Raw genomic sequence first — 26,882 nt, forward strand, 5'->3', positions numbered from 1 at the left:
TAGGAGAGCTGGACAGGGCCCCCTTGTAGAAGGTCCTTAACCCATCAGCAGGACCCATCAGTATCTGTAAGGAGGACCAGGATGAGCACTGGCAGAGCCTACAAAATGACCTCCAGCAGGCAGGCAGGCCATTGGTGTGAATGTCTCTGACCAAACAATCAGAAACAGACTTCATGATGGTGGCCTGAGGTCACGATGTGGAGTTTGATTGGCATTGACCATAGAATACTAGAATTGGCAGGTCCACCACTGGCGGGCGCCCTGTGCTTTTCACAGATGAGAGCACATGTGACAAACGTGAAAGGGTCTGGAGAAGCCGTGGAGAACGTTATGCTGCCTGTAACATCGTTCAACATGACCGGTGTGGTGGTGGGTCAGTGATGGTCTGGGTGGGGAGGGATAACCATGGAAGGACGCACAGACCTCTACAGGCCAGACAACGGCACTGCAGAACTGCCATTAGGTATGCTGGTTCCTCCTGGTGCACAACAATGCCAGGCCTCATGTGGCGAGTGGCTGAAGGAATTGATCCTATTGACTATACCCCATCCCCCCCCCCCACCCCCCCCTCCCCAAGATCACACACACTTACTCGCCTGACTTCAATCCAGTAGAACATCTCTGGGTGGGACATTATGTTTTGGTCCATCCGATGCGTCAGCCTGTCCAGGAGCTCAATGATGCCCTGGTCCAGATCTAGGAGGAGATCCTCCAGGACACCAATCCGTCGTCTCATTAGGACATTGTTAGGCATGGGGGGGGGGTTTGGATTTGGAGTTGCTGCAATGACATTTCTGACAAATGGACTCGCCTGCCTGCCTGCCTGGCTGATCATTTGTTCCCTTTGATTTTCGGGGGGTCCCTCTGTCGGTTGATCATTTCCATCCTTTTGTTCCTCACACATCACCATATTAGTCAATAGCAGTAGAGACAGACAGCAGGATTTTTTTCCCCCATTGAGATCTGATGGGTTTTCAAAGTGTGCCTTTCATTTTTTGGGCAGTTTATAATGTTGATTGGCAAAATTTGGCGAAGTTTTTTCTTTCTTTTTCTTATGGGTTCGGCTGTAACCTGCTTTGCCAACAAGCTCTGTTCCTCAAAGCCTCACTCACACCTTTCTGAATTTCTGAGACCCAGCATTCCTTGAGGTGTTCATAGGGCAGCAGTGCCAGTTTCTGAGAGGGAAGAATTTGCTGCGACTCCTCCTGCGTAGCTTACTGAGGGGGTCCTGCTGTGGGTTTATCTCCAGTATTGATGCCATGCCACACAGAAACGTCTTTACTTCCTTGTATGAGGTAGTAGCAGTGCTACCACAGTAAGAACTCCATTTCCCAGCAGCCCAGAGGGGAATTCCCTCATTGGATGATGGAAGCAGGAACGGGGGCTGCTTTGGAGGACGATTAAGGCCAGCGGGAAAGTTGAAAAGGGAGCCCGGCAGAGCAATGGAAGGTCTGTGTTTTCGTGTAACCTGTCTGACGTGTCCACTGAAAGGTCGATTGTGCCCCGGGATCGTTTCCCGTTAGGATGGATGGACTGTCTCATGTCTGCCGGCTTGTCGTGTGGCTAGTGGTGGATTAGTCATCGTGCGTCTTCAGAAGCAACGCTTCAGCAAATGTCACCCCTCACCGCTCAGGACCACCGGTAGGACTGTTTCATTCATTTATTACAGAAGCTGTTCCCGGGATCGTCATCTTCATGCCAAACCATTTCATCCTCTTTGGCCGCATTGGACTGTATAAGGACCTTGTCGTGAGTGTTTGTTTAGCGTTGGAGTTCATTGTTCTGTTAAAACTGTTATCGCCGTAGGGGAGCGGGGAGGTTTGTCTGATTGGTGTGGTTGTCTATTGGGTTTGCCATCTAATTTATTATTTATTCCTTTGTTGGTTTCGTGTTTCTGCCTGTGAGTGTGTGTGGGTCGGGCCAAGGCTGGGGGCGTTCCTGGAATCCCCACCGAAAAAATAAAGAAAGCGGCGCCGGACCACTACAAGGTGGAGAACGGAGATTGGGGAAGCTGTGCTCCACGGTTGGCTGGTTGGTCTGCCTCTTCATTGACAGTAATGGCAACATGGGCCGCTATCTACTGAAGCACAGCCTCCTTGGCTGTCGTGGAGCTGCATGGTGGACGGGTCAGTGGGGCTGCACATAAGGGTCTGAAGGTCTGACAGGGACCCCCTGAGGACTACAATGTTCTGTTGGCTGCAGCTTTCGCCTGCCTGGTGCTGTGCTGCAGCTTAGGTAGCAGTTGGACTTTAGGGGTCACCACCCCAGGTGAAGAGGGTAACAGTTCTGTTTACGATGTGCTGCAGATACCACCACCTCCATTCCAGATGTCACTTTCTGCTGTGAAAATGTGCTTCCAGGTTCTGTTTGGATGGCTTTCTTGGGACATTTCTAGTTTGAGCACCTTCTGGAGTGTTGGCTCCTGACCCCGAGCCCCTGAACATCAGTGTGGACTTCTGGGAAGCTCCCACCAGGTATCCAGTTGTATGGTTTTATCTCCTCTCATTTGTTGGGATTCTAAGATGTCTCCGTGTTTTCTTAGGAGACGATTCTGCTGATCTTTTGCACTCGTTCGTCAAACACTAAACGGTAATGGCAACCGGAGTGTCACTGCTAGCCTCAGAATTTCTAGATTTTTCCATGGCGCCCAGCCTGACCTGCTATGACTGGCTATGAACTTAAAAACAGGAATGAAGAAAAATCACAACCTTAAAATGTCACAAAAGGCCATTAAGAATGGGAAATATAAATGGAAAAGAAAAAGAAAAACTCTTCCAGATTTTTCCGTGGTGCCCGCCCTGAACTGCTGGGACTTTCTTGTCTCAGAGTTGGTTAACTTAATCTTTTCATTTGCCGTAAGCTTTAACTTCCACTACTACTTCATTGCTTTCCCTTCGCTCCCCACGACAGAGCACAGTACACAAGTAGCACAATCACAGGCTTTTCTTCGCTCTCTCTCATTTCGGCTGCCTCTGCTCCTCTCCCAGCCATCTTTGTCTTCCTCCTCCCGACTCTGGCTCCTCAAATGGAGTGAGGTGACCCCTTTTATAGGACATCCGGAAGAGCTCCAGGTGCCAGGGTGAGGCGGAAGTGCTGTGACCCCAGGAGTCGGCAACTGTCCAGGCGCCCCCTGATGGTGGCCACGGGCCCCTGCAGTGTTGTGGCCCCGCTCTGAACCAAGGGGATCGCCCTCTAGTGTTCCGGGGGACGTATTGCCCTGAATGTGCCCTCTCTCATCACAGGGGCATCCTCGCCTTCCGCCATATTGTCTCAGCACCGGTGATCATACTATTTAGCATTTCTCCCAGCATTGTGCTTGTAATTTAGTGCAATAAACTTAGAATATACCAGCGTTTCTCAACCTTTAAGTTTTTGCGACCCGAGTTTTCATAACAGTTTTAATCGCCCCCCCCCCTAACGTTTTTTGAAACCCTAGTAAAATTTATTCCTATATTTTTTGCTGCTGATACACCGCTACAAGTTTAAAATTTCCCTATGAATAGCGAAATTACGCCACATATGGCAACATTCGCGCCCCCTTTTTTGTTACTTTGGCACACCCCACAGTTTGAGAACCGCTGGAATATACAATAACCCTGGGCGTATTTTGGCATTGGTGGGGGTCCTGCATCCGTCACGTCTGGAAGGCAGCAAAACTCCCAAAAAATGACAGCATGGTTTATATGTGTTATACAAAATGTTCTCCAGTTTCAATTGTAGATTGTATCAGACAGTGCAAAAAAAAAAAAATAAAATGTCCCTTCAACTTATTCATTTAAAAGATAAAAATCAGTCTCTGTTAAAATTTGTCCCACTCCAGCAAACAAACACAAAACTGAGAACAAGCAGCCATCCTACTGCTAGGAGCTCCAAATATTCAGATGTCTCCTTGGTGAGGCCGCTTTGTCTTGTGGGGGGCACCAGAGCCTAACAGGGCATCAGATGGCACACTCACATGGTGGCCAGTTTACAGCTCCCAGTGAACCTAAAATGGGATGTGCGAGGAAATCCAGAAGAAGCGGAGAGAGGCCAATGTGGGCAGCCACCCTGGGTACCCCGCCATGCAGCCCGCTCAGACGTTCCGCGTAATTATTTTTGTCTTTGCCACATTCAGAGAAAAATAAGAAACCCCCCCAGAGGCCAGAGTGAGTATTGCAGGCAGGTAAGCTGAACCCCTGGCAATGAAGAAGTTGTGACTAAGCCAGTTTGTTAATTCATTTGAGTTTTCATTAGACGTAACGTTTGCTGCTGATGAGGTGCCATCAGCCTTGACTGTAGAAGCTCTTTTTAAAATTTTCTAACCACAAGGGTCGTCTTCTTTAAAAATCTCTTTTCTTTCAAACTTTGTTCAGCCGCCATTTACCAGCAGTGTTGCTCTTTTTTTTTTGTTCTTGTAGCCTTTCCAGCCCCCAGTGCCATGATGTCTTCATTAACCTCCCTTTCTGAGAAATGCGGCTCTGCCCCGAGGGCATCTCACAAAGCCAAACATACAATAATGTCGATTCAGCAAACACTAAGGTGTGCAACTGCCGCAGGGCAAACAGATTCATAAAACCCAGGGGAGCTCGTCTTACCTTTTAAAAGCCCACACCTCATGCTGACAACACGGCTCGTTTACCAATTTGGCCTTTAAAATACAATTAGCTTCCTGGGGTCTAGAGGGCATTCCCACAAAGGTTGTGTCCTTTAGCCCGGGAGAGACTTGGTCATGGGTGGACCTAAAGCCCAAGGCAGCCATGAAATGAAGGAAAGATTGGTGCGTACCACTTAGTGAAGGGGCTCCAGTGCCACGTTAATGGCTGTCAGGGTGGGGGGCAAACATCGGAATGTAACTCAGACATGATATGCAAAAGAAGGACCGGCCTTCTACAAGTCCTGATGCCAATAACCAGTGCACGTCCAAACCCAGCTGGCTTTAAATCGCTGCTTATGTCACAATCCAGGATGGGGTCACCTCCTTATAGTTTGAAGACCACAAAGTATGGCAACCACTTGAGACCCCGTGCCCTTTATAATGCACTCATGGGCATTACTGCCTTCTGTCAGATAGTTTTACAGTAGCCTTATTACCCATAAACTGACTCCAGGGTGGGCAATGGCACATCAGCAAGAAAAGGTCAATTATGGCCAAAAAGAAGATACTAAAATATGGCTAGAGAACGTGAGGGGAAGACAGGCCGGCTGCTCATTCACGTAGGTGTGGAACCAGAGCAGGAATGGCCAGCCTCCCAAGTGCAGAACAGTGAGGAGAGATGGGAGCAGAGCCACTTAGCAGAGAAGCTCCAATGCCGAGTTCATGGCTACCAGGAGGGGTCCAAGAATCCGAATGCAATCTTTAAAAACCAGAAGAGCCAGAAGCCACAAACTGCTTGACCAACATATGCTAAAGGAAGACCATCTCCTCCACTTTTACAAGTCCTCATGCCAATAACCATGGCCTCCATTTTAAACTGCACATCCAAGCCCAGCTGGATTTAATGGCTGCTTATGTCACAATCCAGGATGGGGTCACATCAGCCACCTCCTCATATTGTGAAGAGCACAATAGAGCCCTGGCTCTTACAAAGTGTTGCAACCACTTGAGACTCCGTGCAGTTTATAATGCACTCATGGCCATTACTGCGTTCTCTCAGATAATTTAACAGTAGCCTTATTAGCCGTGAAGTGACCCCAGGGTGGGCAATGGCACATCAGCAAGAAAAGGTAATTTATGGCCAAAAAGAAGATACTAAACTATGACTAGAGAACGTGAGGCCAGCTGCTCACTCACGTAGGTGTGGAACCAAAGCAGGAATGGCCAGCCTTCTAAGTGTTGGGCCGACGTGGATGGACCTAAAGCCCAGTGAGCAGAGATGGGAGCAGAGCCACTTAGCAGAGGAGCTCCAATGCAGAGTTCATGGCTGCCAGGAGGACTCCGAGAATCTGAATGTAATCTTTAAAAACCACAACCTGCTTGAAGAACATATGCTAAAGGAAGACCATCTCCCCCTCTTCTACAAGGCCTGACGCCAATAACCACGGTGCCCTTGGACTACTTTAAACTGCACATTCAAGACCACGTGGCATGAATGTTTTCTTATCTCAGAACCCAGGATCAGTTCCCACCAGCCATGTCCTCATACTGTGTAAGATCTGGGGCTTTATTGTGGTCTTCAAAGTAGGGCAAGCATGGCCTTTATGAAAACCGAGGAGCCATTAGACTCCACAGACTGTAAAACAAAACATTAAATATACAATCCGATAAATAGGACCGGGTATGCAGTATCCGTGGAGCGGCAGATTGGTTAGTGTGGGTGCTCACCACTCTGTAGGCCTGGGTGTCCATCTCAGCCAGTGTAGAGTTTGCAGGTTCTCTTCTCTGTCTTGCTCTTGTTTCTCTCCCATGGAACTTTACATTATAAGTGTGTGCCCAGGCCACAAGATGGACTTGTAAAAACGTCCAGGGTCGGTTCCCACCTTGAACCTGCTGCTGCCGGTGTACATCCTGGCACCCATGACTCAAATGAATAAGCAGGTTAGAAACTGGATGAATGGGTAGGTCTTGAACCCACCCTAAAACCCATACAGACCATGATCGTCTTAAGATTTGCACCCTGCTGGCGGAGCCCACCACATCACCACAAGTGCCAACTTCGGAGATTAACTGCCAGTGCAGATTTTACCAGCACTACACCCTTAGCAGAGTCCTGGAGGGTGCATGGGACTTCGCCCAACCAGTCTACATGTGTTTTGTGGACTTGGAAAAGGCATTCGACCGTGTCCCTCGCAGAATCCTGTGGGGGGTGCTCCGGGAGTACGGGGTGCCAGACCCCCTGATAAGGGCTGTTCGGTCCCTGTACGATCGTTGCCAGAGCCTGGTCCGCATTGCCAGCAGTAAGTCGAACCCATTTCCAGTGAGAGTTGGATTCCACCAGGGCTGCCCTTTGTCACCGATTCTGTTCATAACTTTTATGGACGGAATTTCTAGGTGCAGCCAGGGTGTTGAGGAGGTCCGGTTTGGTGGACTCAGGATTGGGTTACTGCTTTTTGCAGATGATGTTGTCCTGTTTGCTTCATCAGGTCGTGATCTTCAGCTCTCTCTGGATCGGTTCGCAGCCGAGTGTGAAGCGGCTGGGATGGGAATCAGCACCTCCAAATCCAAGACCATGGTCCTCAGCCGGAAAAGGGTGGAGTGCCCTCTCAATGGTTGGGAGCGAGATCCTGCCCCAAGTGGAGGAGTTCAAGTATCTCGGGATCTTGTTCACGAGTGAGGGAAGAATGGAGCGTGAGATCGACAGGCGGATCGGTGCGGCGTCCACAGTGATGAGGGCTCTGCATCGGTCTGTCGTGGTGAAAAAGGACCTGAGCTGTAAAGCTCTCAATTTACCGGTCGATCTATGTTCTTACCCTCACCTATGGTCATGAGCTATGGGTAGTGACCGAAAGAGCGAGATCGCGAATAGAAGCGGCTGAAATGAGTTTCCTCCTCAGGGTGTCTGGGCTCTCCCTTAAAGATACGGTGAGAAGCTCAGTCATCCGGGAGGGGCTTAGAGTAGAGCCGCTGCTCCTCCGCATCGAGAGGAGTCAGATGAGGTGGCTCGGGCATCTGATCAGGATGCCTCCTGGACGCCTCCCTGGTGAGGTGTTCCGGGCATGTCCAACCGGGAGGAGGCCCCGGGGAAGACCCAGGACACGCTGGAGGGACTATGTCTCTCGACTGGCCTGGGAACGCCTTGGGATTCCCCTTAAAAGAGCTAGAAGAAGTGGCCGGGGAGAAGGAAGTCTGGGCATCTCTGCTCAAGCTGCTGCCCCCGCGACCCGACCTCGGATAAGCGGAAGAGGATGGATGGATGGATATTAGTATACGATAGCTGCCAAATACTTCCAATACTACTTGTTTCACTTCCGTGTTTTGTGGACTGTATGCCAGTCTCTCCAATCTGCGCCAACAGTACGGTTCTAACAGCTGCAAACGTACCTGCGCTTTTCAAAAATGGCTGCAAATATATTGTGGCAGGTGGCCGGGTCCCATGCTCGGCCAGGATGCCCCTTCTACTTATGTTCTGGGAGAGCAACCATGGGCTTCTCAGGACCTCCCCTGGGACGCTTAGTGGCGCCTCCCTGGTGGATGATGGTGCCTCAGTTTCCCACAGGGCTCCATTGGAGATGAAGTTCTTCACAGCCCTGTTGGGATCTGGGGTGGCCGCCAGGGGGGTGCTGCATGGGTCCCTGAGCCAGTGTGGACGACTCTGCAGCCCCGCCCGGAAGTGCAATCGGAAACTGGTGATCAAGCACCTGGAGCACTTCCGGGTGGGCTATAAAAGGGGCCGGCAACCACCACTCAGGAGCCAGAGTCGGGAGGTGGAGGACGAAGCTAGATGGGAGGAGTGGTGGTTCCAGAAGGAAGTGTTGTGCCTGTGGGGTTCATGGGGAAGACGTGCCCCACAGGTGAAGAAACAATAAAAAGTCTTTGTTGTGTTTTACACGTGCCTCAGTGTGAGTCTGTGCCAGGTCAGGTGCAATATAGCGCCTTATCTCACAATATGTACTAGTAATAGGATGTCAGGGGATGCCGAAAGGGTTAATTTGATTTGTCGTTGAGGATTCTTTAATGTACACAATACAAAAATATAATCGTTGTCTTGCAGTATATTCCTCAAATATTCATCCCCATATCTGAGTATTTACGAAAGTCGAGTGGAGAGCACGCCCGATATTTTTGGAGTGTGGGCAGAAGCAATTAAGGTGGCTAATGTGACGTTTGTCTGTCTATATAGCGCCCTGATGTGTGGAGTACAAGTCAAAGGAGGTCATCCTCAGGCTTTATGGTGCTCTAGTGAGGCCTCACATGGAGTACGGTGCTCAGTTTTGGTCTCCATATTTCAGAAAAGACAAAACAGCCCAGAGGAGAGCGACATAGAAGATTGAGGACTGAAAGGTCTGAGCTATGAAGAGAGTCTGAAGTTTTACTTTTATAATAATTATTCAATATATTATTCATTTGATTGGATTTGTTGTTGATGGTTCTTTAATGTACATAATATAAAAATATAATCCTTGTCTTGCAATTCGCTCCTCAAATATCCGTCCCCATATCTGAGTATACGAGAGAGTCGAGGGGAGAGCATGCCCGATTTACGCCAATGTCGTCATGCTCGGTTCAATCAACACTTCAGTATTCTCCACGCCAGGTAAACCAATCATTTGATTACATATTTGCAGGCGCCACCCTGGATCCCATTGAGCCGTCAAAAGATTTGAATGAATGGATTCTCGTAAATCGGTAAAGTCAACCGAAGCCCCCATCGCAGTCTAGTTATGCTTTTCAAATGATGTCGAGTTTGTACAACTGAACGCGGACCGCCGCGGTTGCAGACGAGGACACACACCGTCTTCTGTTCACACAGCACTGCGCATGGCTTCTCTTCAAATGCGTCCAATGTTTTCTCGTCTAGCGTTCACAGCACAGACACAAATCTGAAGGTGGATGCCATGTATGCACAAAGCGACTGCCCGATGAAATGTCCATCATGCAGACCCTCGTGGAAGACAAACAACGGGTTAAAAGTGCGTAACGCTAACAGGCAGGCATTGTCATTCCGAATCTGAAAATGTATTTTAAACTGGAAAGCAGCAGGGCATTTCTGATTTCCTCATTCCAACTGGACATGCTGTACGTAGGCCGCCGGGTACTTTTAAGTCAAATAGTGAAGGGCACCCAAGTTGCCAACGCCGTACACCCCAGTGCTGCCCAGCCCATTAGTCCTAACACAAAGAAACGCACAGGTCATTCTGCAATGCTCATCACACTTTAATCATCTCCGTGTGGTTCACAAACCTGTCACTCAACCCTTGGTCCCGCCCACAGGCCCGCCCCCCCTGGCAGTTGCTTCATAATTCACTCAAATGGCAGCCACAGCCGCTCCTTCTTACCTTCACTGTAATCTTTACATTAATTAAAGAATCAAAAACATGAATATAAAAAAAAAAAAACACTATAATAATTACAGATTTATAAAGAAAGCAGCAGAACTTTCCGAAACAAAGGGAACCAAATGGCACTTCCACATCTTTCCAGTCTTTCCCCCCCCCCCTAAAATTGTAATTTCTCTGGAGAAAAATTGGGAAAGGGAGGATCAAACAAACAAAAAAAATAAAATAAAATAAATGAAACAAAAAGCAAGCCTGCGTGCATTCGTGCGTGCGACGTCCTCCTTTGTCCTTCCGTCTTTGGCTGTGAATGTCCACGTTCAGGTAAGCACCACGTCACTTGATGCGGTTTGTAGGCGATTTCACCAGACGTTCTTATTGTTCTTCATTTTCAAGTCTTTAAGGCTTTTTGGGAAACGAGGCAGTCCTGGGAGTTGTCTGTAGCTCTTCGCTTTGGTCGCCCTCTTCCAATGTCACTTTAAAATTATGTGGTAGCCGTCGTTGCTTTCAGCTGCAATTAGAAACAAGACATCGTAACGTAAGCGGCGACAGGAGGGTCCCAAGGAATTCCCTGCCATCAGTTAACTGCCCACCCCCAAAAGCACTGAGGTCACACGCCGATTCCAAGACTGAAACAGTGGGTACAGAAAAGAACCCCACCCCCCCCGAAATATTCCCATTTTTTTTGCTTTATAGCCTTAAATGAAAACACACAAACTAATATTTTTTCCAGCTTTACTCACTCAATGCCATCTCTAACATCCAAGTGAAAGATTTCACAGCTACAGTTCAGAAGAATTAAAAAAATAAAAAACAAGAAATCCTGAGATGAATAAACTGCAACTCCATTGCAGTTACTTTCTTCCTCCCACCTGTGATCAGTTGTAACGAGTGTGATTAGTGAAGCTGTTCCTGGAGCCTTCATTCCCTTGCTTGGTAGTGCAACTGACAGCAAACAACTGACTATGGGTGGCAAGCCACTTTCAGAAGATCTCAGGGATAGAGTCGCGGATGGATATAAGGCAGGAGATGGACACAAAAAAATCTCAAAGGCTTCATCAATCCCAAGGAGCTCAGTAAACTCCATCATAAAGAAGTGTTTGGTACGACTAGGACCCTCCAAACTGGATGGAAGAGCAAAGAGGAAACTGTTGAGAGAGGCTACTGAGAGGCCAATGGCCACTTTGAAGGAGTTACAGGATTTGATGGCACAGGGTAGTCACTAATGGTATGCAGGTGACTACAATTTCACAAGCGCTCCACCATTGTGGCTTGTTCATGGGGGCCGCACTTCTCAAGAAAGGCCACATTAAAACTCGTCTGAGCTTTCCCAGAATGCACCTTGAAGATTCTGATGCCAAGTGGAAAAAGGTCTTCTGGTCAGATGAGACCAAAATCAAACTATTTGGCCTCAATACCAAATGGTCCACCAATGCAGCTCACCATCCACAACACACCATACCAACAGTAAAGCATGGAGGGGGCAGCATCCTGTCATGGGGGGCCTGGGGCTCTCATTAGGGTAGAAGGAAAAATGGATGGGGCAAAATACCATCAAATTCTGGAGGAAAACCTGCTACCATTTTTCAGAAAGTTGAAGATGGGCAGAATGTTCACCTTTCAACACGCCAACGACCCAAAGCACACAGCAAAATTGACCACCAAGTGGCTGAAGGAGACAAAAGTGAATGTCCTGGTGTGGCCAGTCAGAGCCCAGACCTAAATCACAGTGAAAATCTGTGGAAAGATCTGAAGATAGCAGACCACCAACGCTCACCATCCAATATGAGCGAACTTGAAGAGTTAAACCTGTAAAGAAGAGTGGGGGGCAAATATTACACAACCGAGGTGTGCAAAGCTGATAGAGAAGAATCAACAGACTCAAGGTTGTCATTAAAACAAAAGGGGGGTCAACAAAATGACATTGACATTGGGGGGATCCTTTATTAATCTCAGGAGGTCTTATTTTTGATTAATTATAATCTTCTGAACTGTAGCTGTGATATCTTTCACTTGGATGTTAGAGGCTGCATTGAGTAAGTAAAGCTGGGAAGAAATATTAGTGTTAGTGTTTTCATTTAAGGCTATAAAGCAAAAAAAAAGGGAATATTTTGAAGGGGGGGTTCTTTTCTATACCCACTGTATACTACACAATGGCTTCTCCCCAAGCAGAGATGGAACTAAAAGAAGAGAGACCCCCACAAAACCCACCAGGCCAGTTTAGAGTGATTATCAATTAACTCAAATGGAGGGAACTGGAAAGACCCTCATAACATGAAGGCCTCCCAGCCATTGAGCTCAGTTGTACAAACCTAAAAGCACAACCAGGGGGAGACCCCCTCAGAGTGTCCTCTAGGACAGTTCTAGCTAACTGAACATAAGAAGGTTGACAAACCAGAGGAGACCATTCAGTCCATTAAGCCTGTTTGTTTAGCTACCAGCTACGCTGTCCCAGTGTCTCCTTGCTTAGCCAAATAATTCCACTGGAAAAAAAACCCCACCGAGCCAAGTGGTAGCGTCACCCGCCTTCATAAGCCGGGGTACAAGGAGCCACGCGGAGGACAGCATCCAGCCATCCATCACACGGTGTGGTCTGAACTTTCAGGAGTCACATTCTGAGAAGTTGCTCTCATTTTTACAATGCAAGGTTCTGAACCCCTCTGATGCCCACTTTGCTTTCTCATTCTCAGTGCCCTCCTCTCCATAGTCGCTGGAGCTGCCTTGTTTGTGCCAGTTTTTATTATCCTGCTAAAGAGTAAACCGACATCAATGAACGAGCAGCCGGGACTTAAGGTTTATCCCCTGTGACCTTAAACAGGCTGGAGAGACGAGCAGAAGAGACGCCGGAGAAAACCACGTTGGGCAGACTGCCTGGCAGATCAACCCATCTGGGGTGTGAGTCGGCGTGAAAGTTGCTATACGAGAGACACAGACGTGAAAAGGCCCACCCAGACTTCTGGGGCGGCGTTGCCTTTATTACTTTCCCACTTTAGTGTTCCCACTTTGTTTGCCAGTGCGTTTCAGTTTTCTTTTTGGAGCTTTGGACTTTTGGTCCCCAAGTAGTTGGCACCACTGCCACACCGTCCTGGGTGTGCAGGTGTGCTGTTTCCACTTTCTCCATGAGGATGTCTCTGTCACACACACCTGTCAAGTTAAGTGGCACTGCTAAACTGGCACACTATAAAGGGAACGAGCCAGGATGCCCTGCGGTGAACTGCCCGGTGTGTACCCAAGCCTGCCAGGCCAATTTCTGGCTTCCTGCAGCCCCCCCTGAAGGACCACGCAGGTCCAATAAGAGATTGATGGATGTCCACATGCAGTAAGTAAGCTGCCTTACCTTTTAGTGTGTTGATAACAAAACAGGATTCATCAACGAAGTTCTGCACCATCTAAGAACAAATAAGACAAAACCTTAGTGAGTCGTCTGCCATGTTTCACCTTGGCTCTACAGACCTTGGTATGGAGTGGGGGGGGCATAGAAACTTCTCTTTTCTGTCTTAAATGATGCATGAAGAACATTCATTCTGCTGTACACTAATTTGAATCGCCAATGGCTTCTGTTGCCACTCAGGGGCACAACAGGAACCGAAAATAAAGCAATATACTGTTAATCAGTAACTTAAGTGCTTCATTAAGCCGGCTGGAACGGCGCCAGGACATTTTCAGATTTCGCCCGTCGTCATCGAACTGAACCAAGGTGGGACCCAAGCCAGCGTGAGGTGGGGCGCTTGGGGGTTGGGAGGGGCGATGCAGCAGATAAGCATTCCATTCTCGAGCTGGCGCGACTCTGAATGTGCCGCTTTCCAGCCCATTAACTTTTACGTCTTGACATTAGTGAGCTGGCACAAGTTGGCTTCTGCACCGTCACTGGGCCGTGACCAAGAGAGTGGCCTCTGGCGTTTTACTGCACTTTGATTACTGGAGTGGTTTCATTTTATCTGGAGGAACCCCATTTAGCTTTCATAGTCAAAGGTCACCCTGTGCTAGACGGGCAGTTGGCACAAACACCGGTGGTCGTGACAAGGAAGGGAGATCAGGGAGGAAGACATGTCCAGTTGCATAGCCCCACCAGAATCCCATATGGAAGAGCGAGCACTTTTAAAATCAGCAGGCTTCACTATGTCAAGGCGCTATATAAACCAGTTTGAAGCTGACCAGTTGTACCAGCAGCTTATGGGCTCACAAAATACAAATCAATACCCCCATGGGTGTGACCTAATGTGACCACCACAATTCCGAGTCACCCCTCAGGGCTCACACAGGATGTCCCTGGCGAGGGTTCACCCTTTGGATTTTTATATAGTGCCTTTTACAGAATAGTGCAGGTACAGCATAACTCTTCAGATTTGTACAGTACAAATAAAGCACTGGCAGGGTCGGTGCCAAACAGCAAGCTGAGGCCAGAACTGACCCCTGGGCTTATATAGTGCCTTTCTATACCGAGTGTCATCATAAAAACACACAAGTGCCAAACAACTGGACACACACACACACACACACACACACACACACACACACACAGTCTAGAGCTTTAGCACTGGCACAATAACAGACTTACTCAGGTTTCCAGGAGAAGTGGGGTCTCTGTGCTGTAATATAGCCCCCTTTCCAAGGTAAAACAGGCAAACGGTCTCGACACCCGAGAACTAACAGATGAAGCTACTCACGTTTATCCACATTGTAAACCAGTAGTGGGAATCGGTGCTTACTCTGTTCATAATGGAAAGGCGCTATATTCTCCTCCTTTTGGCTGCTCCCATTAGGGGTCACCACAGCAGATCATCTTCCTCCGTATCTTCCTGTCCTCATCATCTTGCTCTGTCACACCCATCACCTGCATGTCCTTCTCTTAGGCCTTCCTCTTCTCCTCTTCCCTGGCAGCTCTATCCTTAGCATCCTTCTCCCAATATACCCAGCATCTCTCCTCTGCACATGTCCAAACCAACATCATCTCACCTCTGACTTTGTGTCCTACCCGTCCCACCTGAGCTGACCCTCTAATGTCCTCATCCTGTCCATCCCCGTCACACCCAATGCAAATCTTAGCATCTTTATCTCTGCCACCTCCAGCTTGGTCTCCTGCTTTCTGGTCAGTGCCACCATCTCCAGCCCATATAAAAGGAGCTATATAACACTATATAAAGCTCAATTACAATCGATCAAGGCTTGTATGGTTTTAAATGGAAAGGCGCTATAACACACCATCCAACACTGCATTACGGCCACTGACGCATACGCACTTTTCAATGAAAAGGTCCTAAGCAACATCATCCAAACTTGCATTAAAAGTCAATTAAACTTTGTACTGCTTGAATGAAAAGGCGCTATACAACACTGGGCAAAGCCGCATTACAGTCCATTGAAGCCAGTACTGTTAATGGAGAGGTGCTAGGAAGCACCCAACACTTCATTAAAGTCCATTGATGTATATCAAAAGGCGCTATAAAACCATCTAAAGCTGCATCACTGTTAATTTGTATTTTTACTGTTCTTAATGGAAAAAATGTTATGAGACCATTCAAAATTTCATCCATCCATTTTCCAACCTGCTGAATCCGAACACAGGGTCACGGGGGTCTGCTGGAGCCAATCCCAGCCAACACAGGGCACAAGGCAGGAACCAATCCCAGGCAGGGTGCCAACCCACCGCAGGACACACCCAGACACCAAGCACACACTTGGGCCAATTTAGAATCGCCAATCCACCTAACCTGCATGTCTTTGGACTGTGGGAGGAAACCCACGCAGACACGGGGAGAACATGCAAACTCCACGCAGGGAGGACGCGGGAAGCGAACCCAGGTCTCCTAACTGCGAGGCAGCAGCGCTACCCACTACGCTACCATGCCGCCCCCATTCAAAGTTGTATTAGTTAATTAACACTTAAGTTTTTAATATAAAGGCACTATATAGCACCATGCAAAGTTGTGTTACAGTCAGTTGAAGATTTTACAGTCTTTAATAGAAAGGCACTATACAACACCCTTTAAAGTTACATCCCTGTTAATTGATACTTCTGCTCTTTGGATTAAAAGGCGCTATATAAAACCATTCAGTTTTATTACAGTCAATTGAAGTTTGCAGAGTTTTCAATGCAAAGAAGCAATACAAGAACATTACCCAAAGTTACATTAAAACTCAATTAAACCTTTCACTGTTTGAATGAAAAGGCGCTATACAGTAATACAGTATAACCCTATCCAGTGGTGCATTACACTCAATGGAAGCCTGTATTATTTATAGTGGAGAGGCGCTATATACCACCATTCAAAACTGCATTACTGTTAGTTGACGCTTGCAGTTTTAACAGGAAGGTGCTCTGTGACCCCATTCAGAGCTGCATTAGGGTTCCTTTACCAGCAGTTTCCATACCTGTGGAGCACATGCAGAGTTCATCTTTTGTAAGGGCCACTCCATGCACTGGTGGTCAGTCCACCCCGGTGACTTCACAGCACACGCCGCACAGCCCATGTTAACAGCAGAGCCGCTGCCCCTCTTACCTCGTCAGATAATAAGATGTGGATTCCCGTGGGTCCCTGTCGGTAGATTTGGTTGATCTGTTGTGGTGAAATGTTGTACAAGATGGCGATTTTCTGCGTCAGCTCGAGGGCCGTCATTTCTTCCAGATAAATTGCGTGGTACACTGAAACATAAAAACACATGCAATTCGATAAAGGGGCCTGACCCAAAATTGTTCCTTCCATCCATCCATTCATCACTTAAGCCTCTTAAAACAGTTCAGGCTCATAGACACCCGAGGAGATTCTGGTTGGCATTTGGCAATAAGGAGGCCCAAACACTGGATGTGGCACCAGATTGTTAGGAGATCCCACTGGTCCAGGTAAACGCGGCTGATATGCAGGGTGGGGGGTCCACAAAGACATGGGCAGATCATGCAATCATCACACAGATTTGAACCTAGGACTCTGGAGCTTTGCCTCCATGCCATCTCTCCTGTATATAAGAGTAATCGCCCAACCCAAAGCAACGTTAATAAAGCATTTATAAATGAAATGTCAGGTACACACAGAAGATTCGAATGCTAGGGGACTTCACTGACAACTGTGCAGCAGGTTCCTCACTGGCGCCACCTGTAGGTCAGTCTTCTCAGAGCTTCTCCTGGCCATCTCCAACCTCGTTTCTTAATTTATGGCCTTGTCTTCTTTTTTTTTTCAACTGGTGAAGTCCCACCACTTCTCCAGTCCAGGCTCCAAGCTCAAAATCTGAAATATCCCATGGACACAAGTACTTGATCAAAAACCCCTTAGGCATCCATTCCACCCTGGAGTCTTCTTGGGTCTTCACACACCTGGATTGGATTTGAAGATTTTCTGCCATTCTCCGCTGCAGGTCCTCTCAAGCTCTGGCAGGCCTGATGAGGTACAGTATGTTGGTGTTCAGATATGCGCTGATCTCTGAAGTTCAAGTCTGGGCTGTGACTGAGCCACTCAAGGACCCTCCTAGAGTTGTCCCTAAGCCACTCCTATGTTGTCTTTGCTTTGTGGACCATCAGCCCATTCGGAGGTCTGGAGTGCACTGAGCGGGTTTCCATTCAGGAGCTCTCCGGACTTTCAGCTTTCCCTCCACCCTAACGAGTCTCGCCGTCCTTGATGTACCACCACCCTGCTTCATCATTGGACTGGAATTGCACAGGTGGTGAGCGGCGCCCACTTTCCTCCAGACATAACGCTTTCAACGGAGGGCAAACACTTCAACCTTGGTTCCATCAGACCAGAGGATCTTGTTTTTCACAGTCCGAGTGTCCGTTACGTGTGCCTTTTTTTTTTGGGGGTGGTCATCTGACCACCCTGTCATAAAGCAGAGATCAATGGAGGGATGCAGTGATGGTTGCTCTTCTACAAATTTCTCCCATCTCCATGCAAGAGCTCTGGTGGAGTGACCATCTGGCTCTTGGTCACCTCTCTTACGAAGGCCCTTCTGCCCACCAATTGCTCAGTTTGACCAGCTCCAGGAAGAGTCCTGGTTGTCTTCAATTTAAGAATCATGGAGGCTACTGTACTCTTGCGGGAGCCTTCAATGCTGCAGACATTTTTGTTGTCTTCCCCACCAGATGTGTGCCTGGACACAATCCGTCTCCAAGCTCTGCTGGCAAGTCCTTCAACCTCATGGCTTGGTTGTCGTCACCTTCTGTAGACAGTTGTGCTCCTTTTATTAGTCACTTGGCCACAGGTGGACTCCAAGCAAGGTGATGAAACATCTCAAGAGGATGGAAGGCACCGGAGCCGAGCGTTGTGGCAAAGGGTCTGAAGAGGTGCGTTTCGGTTTTTCTATTTTTAAATGAACTTCTGCTTTCGCTTTGCCATTCTGGAGTTTTGAGTTTTGCTTGATGAGGGGAAAAAAAAATAACTAAGGATTTCACCACAAGGCCGTGAAAAGCAGGAAGGTCTGCAGACTTTGACTCCACGGCATACGCACATAGACAGGAGGTCTTGTGCCTTCATTCCAAACAAATACATTTTTCCTGTAATAAATAAGAAGACGTCTGTCTGCCTGCCTGCCTTCTGAGCCTTTGTCCTCCCTACACCCTCGACTCCGTTTGTAAAATCTGGACCTGAGAGGACATGTGGCACATCAGACGTGTGCTCCAGAAGCACTTCTGGGATGTGAGGATGAGGAGAGAGAAGCGACGGCCCACCAGCCTGCCCCACGACCTCCTGCTGGCAGCCCCAGACACGGGAGAACAACACCAGAACTCTGCTGCCACCCAGTGTGCTGGAGGACCATCGACTCTCACGGCCCTATCAGTTATATTGGCATCACACACACACACACACACACACACAGCACATATGCCATTTTAAAATCATGTTAGAAAACTCCTTGCATTTCAGTCTGACAGCCACTTTAAAATATGCCACGTGTAGGGATTATTGGCATTTCAGCATATCGACGTCATCCAGAAAAGTTTAACACTCATTGCGGGGACTGAAACTTTCTAATCTGAGGACCCCAATAAGATAACCGGTGCCACACTGCGACCGAAGAGGAGGATTACGACCAGAATGACAGGAGAGACAAACTAAAGGGTAGGACTGGCACACTTTGTTGGCCTGAATGGCCTCCTCTCGTCCTGATTGTTCACTAAAATGGGAAACGTGGAAAGCAAAACAGGAAGTCAAGCAAAATGACAACTTTTATTGGTTAACTACAAAGATTCCAATCTGCGGGCTTTCGAGGCAACTCAGGCCCTGCACATTGTGTTCATCAGAACCTTCAAGACGACTCCGTTGGACGGTCATCTTATCTAAAGATCTCGACTAGACGTCGTCCTCCTCTCAGCCTGGAGAGGTCTATTAGTTTTTGATATCTCACTTACAGGTTTTCCAGTGCTGGTGTCCATATAAAAACACAGGGAATTCCAGTCTCTGTATGACATTTTGCCTGAAGATGGGACCTGAGTTGCTTCAAAAGCTGGCATATTGGAATCTGTTTAGTTAGCCCATCAAAGGGGTCATTTTGCTTAACAAACACGGTACAAAACAGAGGGAAAAAAAGATTCCTGCAATGTTATCACTACCGATGTAAGCTTTAGAAGATACAAGTGTGACGCACCATCTCCGCTGTCCCTCTTCGGGTGTGTCCTGTTCTGCTCCGGCTCCTGACAGACGTACACGGTGAGGCGAGGTCGGATACCCCTGCAGAAAACGGGGGAAAGCAGAAATGTGAAGGAAAAACTCGACAGGCAAAGGGGGGGGGCAAAGATAAACGCGTCCCGAGGCTACTTCAAGAAAGAGCACAGACGTTTTGAGGTCAGGTGGTTTGTAATGGTGCTCCATTTATGCAATCTGTATGACGACATTTGCTTTCTTTTTATGAGGGGGTTAACATAATTGAATGTGAAATGGTAAAGAAAGGGCGGCACGGTGGCGCAGTGGGTAGCGCTGCTGCCTCGCAGTTGGGAGATCTGGGGACCTGGGTTCGCTTCCCGGGTCCTCCCTGCGTGGAGTTTGCATGTTCTCCCCGTGTCTGCGTGGGTTTCCTCCGGGCGCTCCGGTTTCCTCCCACAGTCCAAAGATATGCAGGTTAGGTGGATTGGTGATTCTAAATTGGCCCTAGTGTGTGCTTGGTATGTGGGTGTGTTTGTGTGTGTCCTGCGGTGGGTTGGCACCCTGCCTGGGATTGGTTCCTGCCTTGTGCCCTGTGTTGGCTGGGATTGGCTCCAGCAGACCCCCGTGACCCTGTGTTCGGATTCAGCGGGTTGGAAAATGGATGGATGGATGGTAAAGAAAACATCAGGCCATGCCAAGCATGTCTTTAAGAGCCCCCCCCACCACCCCACTCCATAGCTCTACTTACAGGGTATATTATAAAAACAGGAAGTACATTGTCACACAGGCACACCAGAGGATCACCTTCTGGGGGTCACTTAGATGTTGTTTTAAAATGTGCTATATAAATAAAGTTGACATAAAGTTGACTTAAGTTCTGTGGTACCACCCGGGGACGAGAGGGGGCTCTGTCACCAATAGTCTGGGCTTCTCTTTTTTTCCCCCCCTCAAAGCATTGAGAAACTGCCCTTTGATGGCAATGAAGCCCCTCCCCTTCTGGTTTACTCGGAATAAAAGGGAGGAGCTCAGAGAGAGCCTGCACAACAGAGAGAGAGAGCGAGCGCGCAACAGAGAGGGAGGGAGGGGGAGAGAGAGAGAGAGAGAGCGCAACAGTGAGAGAGAGAGAGAGAGAGAGCGCGCGCAACAGAGAGCCTGCGCAAGAGAGAGCGAGCGCGCAAGTGTGTGTGTGTGTGTGTGTCTTGCTAGAGTGACCAGTTTGAAAGGGCAAGTTTCTTAGCAATAGCGCCAGGTAGCTCGTGGTTTGCTGGTTGTTTTTTTATTATTATTATTTTGCTTGAATTAACATTCCACGTTGTTCAGATTCTTCCCACCTCCTCGTGCGCTCCGCTACAACGTACAATGGAGGGGTTTTCTTTGAATTGAACTGAATGAGGGAAGCTGAAAACTTGAAGCTCAAGGCCAGTAAGGACACCCAGTATGTTGACACTATCGGGGCTTTTCCTACGGAGGACTTTGCTTCTTGTCTGTGTTCTGAATAAAAGAACACTGACTGACAGACAGACAGACCCAATTGGAAGTATGCCTACTGGGGTTGGATTAAGCCGGCGACCCCCAATGTTTGTGTCCTTTGGGCTCCATATCTGAGCAGGCTCAAGAGTCCCTAAAGGATTCTAAACCCTGCTGGTGTCCAGACTGCAGAATTCAGGTGGCGGGACTGCATGTTTCTTTTTTAATGGCTCTTGTAAATATTTGCATTTTTTTTATTTTGGTGTTATTAGTATACAAATCGCACAATTGATGTCTCAACCTCCGATCAGATCTGTTGAACGGGGCAGTATTGTTTCTAGGAGCGAAACTGGAGGTGATCTACCAAGGGTTACCAATTGATTGGGAAGATCCAAACCCCATAAGCAGTAGCGGTCGGTATGTTTGATCAATAATCTCGAACCGTTACAAGTTCTACTGACTAAAGATGGCGCTGGAGAGTAGTGATGTGCTGCATATGTTGAGGAGCAGATGCAATTAAGAATTTCACTGGACTCTGAAGACGGGACCATAAGGACCCTATGACCCCAAATCCAGTCCTGGAAGGCTGCAGGTTTTCATTCTAACTGTTTACTTAATTAGCGATCTGTTTTTGCTGCTAATTAAACTTCTTGTGAATTCATTTTAATTGACTTATTGTTTAAGATTTGTTTCCCAGAATTTCCTCATCGTTTCCTCTGAATTGCTTCATTTCTTTCCTTAAGTGGCACCCAAACAGAAATGAAATGTGACGTGAGGGAGTCAACAGAAGACCACGTAAGTCAGGGCCTTAAACACCAACCAGCTGTTTAATGAGGTGAAGAGTCTCGTCGTTAATTAAACTCGTTCTTTAATTCCATGGCTTGTTGTTGCTCTCATTGTGTCATAGCAGACGTGTCCGACATTGTGGATTTTCTCTTTTCTAAGAGCACTGGGGACCTGAGCAGATCAGCATTCCTGAGACCTTCACCTTTCTTTCTTTTCAAATATTGTGTGATGGACTCGGTTTGCTGCTCCCGTTTTGTATCTCATTATTGTTTGGCTGCTAATTAAGGAAAAGAAACAATTAAGGGGTCGGAGTCTTCAACAGCAAGTCAATTAAAATGAATTCAAAAGAAGTTAAGTAGCAGCAAACACAGACCACTAATTAAGAAAATGGTGAATGAAAACCTGCAGCCACTGGGGCCCTTCAGGACCAGAGTTGCAGACCTCTGCCATAGAGAGTTGAGGGGGATACACAAACATCTTAAGGACATGTATAGTTATGATTGAACATTAATTCATCTTAATTCGCTGACAATGTCCCATCTTTCCTGCCACCACAGCAGACCACAGGAGTGGAAGTGTGGAGATGATGTTGGACTTCAACGTTCTTAATGTGCACCTCTGTGCTGCGTGAAATCACAGGTTGGCTTCTTCCTTGCCATTAGCTCACCGTGTAAGCAGCCTGAGCTCATGTTGTCATCGTGGTGTGGTGCCCACCATTGAAAGGTACTATATAATTGAGATCATGTGGAGAGGACGAGGAGGCGGCAGTGATTTATCAATTTATACAACGAACTCTGAAGCCAAGCTGTGACCTTATGGCCCATCTCACCTGCCCTTCATGACATTGAAAAGCCGTATTCCGTCTGCAGGGCCACAAATCTGAACAAAGTCTTCTTTCCCCATCTTCAGTAAGTCAGCACCTAGAAGAGGTGGAAGAAGTTCATACAGCATTTAGGCATTGAAACAGACACGTCCATTTAGTTTCCAAGTGGAAAAAGTGGGATTGGGGGGTAAAAAGAGGAACCTTTTCCATCCGTTCCATAATTTCCCGAACCACATCAGGGACAAAAAGGACCCCCTAAGACATCCCTAACAGCACTGGATGGCAGGCTGGAGCCGATCCTGGACGGGGTGCTGCTCCATCATGGGATGCACACTCAGACTCCACTGTAATGAGTCAGGTGGACCAGAAAAGTCCAAGAAAACCTGCAGGAAGAACTTGCAAACTCCACACAGGAGACTGAGGGGGTTATAACCCAGGGTCCTGCAGCAGTGAGCCAAAGCAAACCCTAAATGGGCTGCACAGCATCACCCTGAAGCAGGACTGGGAAATCAAAGAGCAAATGGATGGTATGAAGAAGGTGGCACTCCACTAGCTGGGTCCTCACCCTTCAACAGGTCACTACTGAACATGGCCATAGACCAGCAGGGAATACAAAGGGGCTTCAGGGCTCACCAGCCCCCCACCCCCAATCCCCTCGTTCTACTTCAAGAAACCTCCACTGAGTTAACTGCGACCACCCAACACACCTGAGAAGTTGGAGAAGAGCCGGCAGAAGGGCGAGAACCTGTTCCGGTGGAGCCACTGTTGAGCATCCTGAATAGAGGCTGTGGGGTGAAGGTTCTAGATGGTGAAGAGAAGAGACCCTGAAAAACAAACCAAGCAGCATGCCCACCCTACCAGATCTCTATATATCACAGGAGTCTCGGCCAGACTGAGCCCCTCTCATACTTACATCACTGCAGCTTGGGAGGAGCAGGTCCCCTTGATGGTTTGGAGAGCAGTTTCTACAAAAAACAACCCAAAATGATCACAAAGGTGAGACAACTTGCAGCACAGTAACACTGCTTTTATGAATCCCATACCAAATAGCACATAAAAGACATATGCATTGCATTTGTCATTCCAACAGATGGCACACCACAAACATTAATACCCCAGGATGACACTGGGCTGCTTTTGTCATTCCAGCGGATGGAACATCACAGACATTAACACTGCTTTTACGAATCCCATACCAAATGGCATATAAAAGACATATGTATTACATTTGTCATTCCAACTGATGGTGCATCAAAAACATTCATACTGATGAATTTTATTAGTACAAAAGTTTGAAAGACAAATTTTTTTTTTTTTTTTTTAACTTCATGCATTACAAAATACATTCCAAATGATGGTGTAATGCAAATGTTAATGCCAAGGTATCCATTGATTACTGAGATTTCAACCCGTTTTAGAGGGGTAGCACAGCTGGTGACCCCATAATCCTATAAAGAAACACAGCTGGACAAAAAGACGGGGTAACTGAAGTGTCCGTCTCAAATCACTACTCAGTAATGAGAGGGGGGAGGCAAAAAATAAGAAAATATGAAGACATGCAAATGAAAATGTGCCACCCGTGATATCAAACCACAGCCAAATGACTAGTTAAACAATTATGGGGAGATTTCCTGAGGTTTCCGTCAAAAACCCCATCATGCTGCTGATCTTTCAAGTCTGAAAGGACTCATCAAAACAAACTTGCTATCTAGACGCCTTGCCAACTGCGGTCATCCCCAAAAAAAATACAAAGATGCCATTACAGGGTCCAGCGACGGTTCTATGCAGAGCCACTCACAGCAAATTTAAGAGACAATGACATGTCATGACTAACAAGTGAGCCCCCTGCCATGGAGGAATGAGTCCCAAAAGATGAAACCAATGAAGTGACCCAATGGGTGCCCCCCCATTTGCATGCCACACAGGACTCACCACCAGCATTAAAAAAAATGTGGTGGGGATCGGCCCCTGTATTAGAAGTTTACGGGGTCTCTGGACATCCTAGGCAAAGAACACACACTGGTGCCATCCTGGCACTCATTTCTTTACATCACAAGCCATTTGGTAATGATGCCCAGTATGAAGTGTGACCCCGATTTGGTCATCTTGTCACATAACAGAATTAGGATGGTGCTGACATACCCGTCACCAATGCTGAAGCTGGTCGGAGAGCTGTTGTAACCAGGCGATGGCGTGTTATTAACGCAGGGCACATCTGGCCACGGAGAGCACTAAAGAAGAAAGAGGAAAACAAATGGCAAGGCTGAAAAAAGGACTGGCAGCTGGCAGAGTTTTTCATGGACAGCCCAGAAATGAACACAGTAGGGATTGAGCTGCCCATCATCCAGCCCCTGTGGCATGAAGACCAGTAGGGGGCAGATTGGGCAAGGTGGACTATTGGAGTGCCCCCCCCCCCAAAAGGCCCCTCCCTCCTGGCATCCTTACCTCCGTCAGGACCGTAGTGTCATAGGAGGGCTGATATTTCTCTTTTTCCAGGGCATTCCTCTTCTCCATCTTTTCTCGGTCCGTTTTTTGCTTCCTGTCGGCTCCTTTAGGCTACAAAATATTACAGATACTCCTGCTGATTGGTCACTTATTAGACATGGCGCACACAAAACAGGCGGGCAGACAGGCCGGACACTTTATACTGCATACAGTGGATTCAGAACGTACCCAGACCCCACCACTTTATTGAGATGCTCATTTCATTTTTAAAAATGGAGAAATTTTGCCACGTCTGCCCGTCAATCCACACTCACAATAACCCGGAATGACAAAATGAAAACGTGTTTACAGAAAGTCTTGAGAATTTATTATTCAAACTGAACTCTCTCGCTCATTTACGTTTTTGGACCCTTAATACAGTAAGCTTGAAGGAGTCCCAATGAAGCAACTGAAGTCTTCAACAAGCATATTGCCAAGTTATTCTCATTGTTAGATTGAGCCAAGTGCTGCTGTAATCTTTTGTTGTTTAAAATAAATACAAAGGAAAAACCAACCCCCCCCCCCCCCCCCCCAAATCATGACCTCAACCCTGACACTCCACAATCGGACGCAGCACATCAGCATTCGTGTCAAGCGAGTTGTGCCCAACTGTGCCCCATCCGCAGTAAAAAGGAGGCGGAGGACACAGAAAAGGGACAGGGAGGCGTTCAGCTCATGGCGCCCTCTTCACGCAGTTACAGGCCAGAAGACGCAGAATCTTTGGAGGGGACATTTCGCTCCGTTTGTTGGCAAAGCTCTCGATTTGTCAAATCGACTGAAGTCCGTGCCCTCACCTGCTGTCGTGAGCTTCAAGTAATGACATCGCGGGTGCAAGCGGCCCAAATGAACTTTCTCCACAGGGTGGCTGGGCTCTCCCTTAAGAGATCGGGTGAGAAGCACAGACATCTGGGAGAGGCTCGCAGTTGAGCTGCGGACCCTCCACATCGAGGGGGAAATCGGATACGGATGGGCACAACTGGCCGAGAGGAGACCCCTGGGAAGATCCAGAGCTCGCCGAGAGGATTAGATCTCCCTGATGACCTAGGAGCACCTTGGGATCCTAACAGTGAGGCTGGGGAAAGGGACGTATGGGCCACCCTGCTGGGACTGCCCCCCCCCAGTGAGTCGGCTTCGGATAAGCGGTGGAAAAATGAATGAAGGAAGGATATTGCTCAGTAAAGAGCAGGCGGCGGCCTTTTAAAAAGGTCCACATCCATATGTCACGGTACGTTCTCATTGAGTAACGGGGTCCACCACCTCTCATTCAGGCACGCAGACTCTCATCACCCTGAAAGTCGTCAACTTTACTAAGGACACGCAAGATGCCAAAGGATTACTGGGAGCAAAAAAACAACCCCATGGTCAAGACAAGCCATGGTGGGAATACTGGGAGGGCGAGAACAAAACTGAGTAGCCAGAATCGAAAGGGCAGCACAAAATGGAAAGTCAAAATAGTGACGGAGGTCGATGCCAGAGCAGTGTGGTATAGCGGGTCTGTGGCTTAGTCGTTAAATAAATTAATCGGCACACTCGCAGCTTATAGAGGGGCATGTTCATGTGGCTGGCGCAGGTCTCGGTCGCGACCTTCTGTGGGCGTCTCCTCGCTTATGTGCACAGGTGAGGAATCTTCCGTATCCGTGATTGATGCCAGGAGCTGCTAATCACCACACCTGTGCCACGTCCCCATTTTATATAGTAGGAGCGCGAGAATGATAATTGAAAGAACGCAGGTGAGAGGAGGCGAAAGAAGACGACGCTGGAAGCGAAGGAGTCGGTGTGTGCGAGAGCGAGAAGGCAGGCTCGCTGATCAGAGGAGGCAGCTGGGGTGTTTGGCTGGCACCCGG

At 48.0% G+C, this 26,882-nt stretch overlaps 2 protein-coding genes across 2 annotated transcripts in view; both read right to left on the reverse strand.

The window, feature by feature from the left end:
* The window catches only part of clasp1a (cytoplasmic linker associated protein 1a), a 991,009-nt gene that overhangs the window by 601,225 nt on the left and 362,902 nt on the right, over positions 1–26,882 (reverse strand). The gene's annotated exons all lie outside the window — the stretch shown is intronic.
* LOC114656423 (transcription factor CP2-like 1) overlaps positions 9,770–26,882 on the reverse strand; it is a 37,718-nt gene continuing 20,605 nt past the window's right edge. Inside the window, exons 7-15 of the mRNA XM_028808060.2 lie at positions 25,000–25,110; positions 24,697–24,785; positions 23,468–23,519; positions 23,262–23,355; positions 22,561–22,651; positions 19,483–19,565; positions 16,410–16,552; positions 13,247–13,298; positions 9,770–10,420 (exon numbers count right to left, since the gene is read on the reverse strand). Of these exons, the coding sequence (XP_028663893.1) occupies positions 10,383–10,420; positions 13,247–13,298; positions 16,410–16,552; positions 19,483–19,565; positions 22,561–22,651; positions 23,262–23,355; positions 23,468–23,519; positions 24,697–24,785; positions 25,000–25,110 (753 nt within the window). The 3' untranslated portion in view covers positions 9,770–10,382. The remainder of the gene's footprint in view (positions 10,421–13,246; positions 13,299–16,409; positions 16,553–19,482; positions 19,566–22,560; positions 22,652–23,261; positions 23,356–23,467; positions 23,520–24,696; positions 24,786–24,999; positions 25,111–26,882) is intronic.

This window comes from Erpetoichthys calabaricus, chromosome 8 (assembly GCF_900747795.2).
Source record: "Erpetoichthys calabaricus chromosome 8, fErpCal1.3, whole genome shotgun sequence".
In the NCBI taxonomy this organism is placed as follows: domain Eukaryota; kingdom Metazoa; phylum Chordata; class Cladistia; order Polypteriformes; family Polypteridae; genus Erpetoichthys; species Erpetoichthys calabaricus.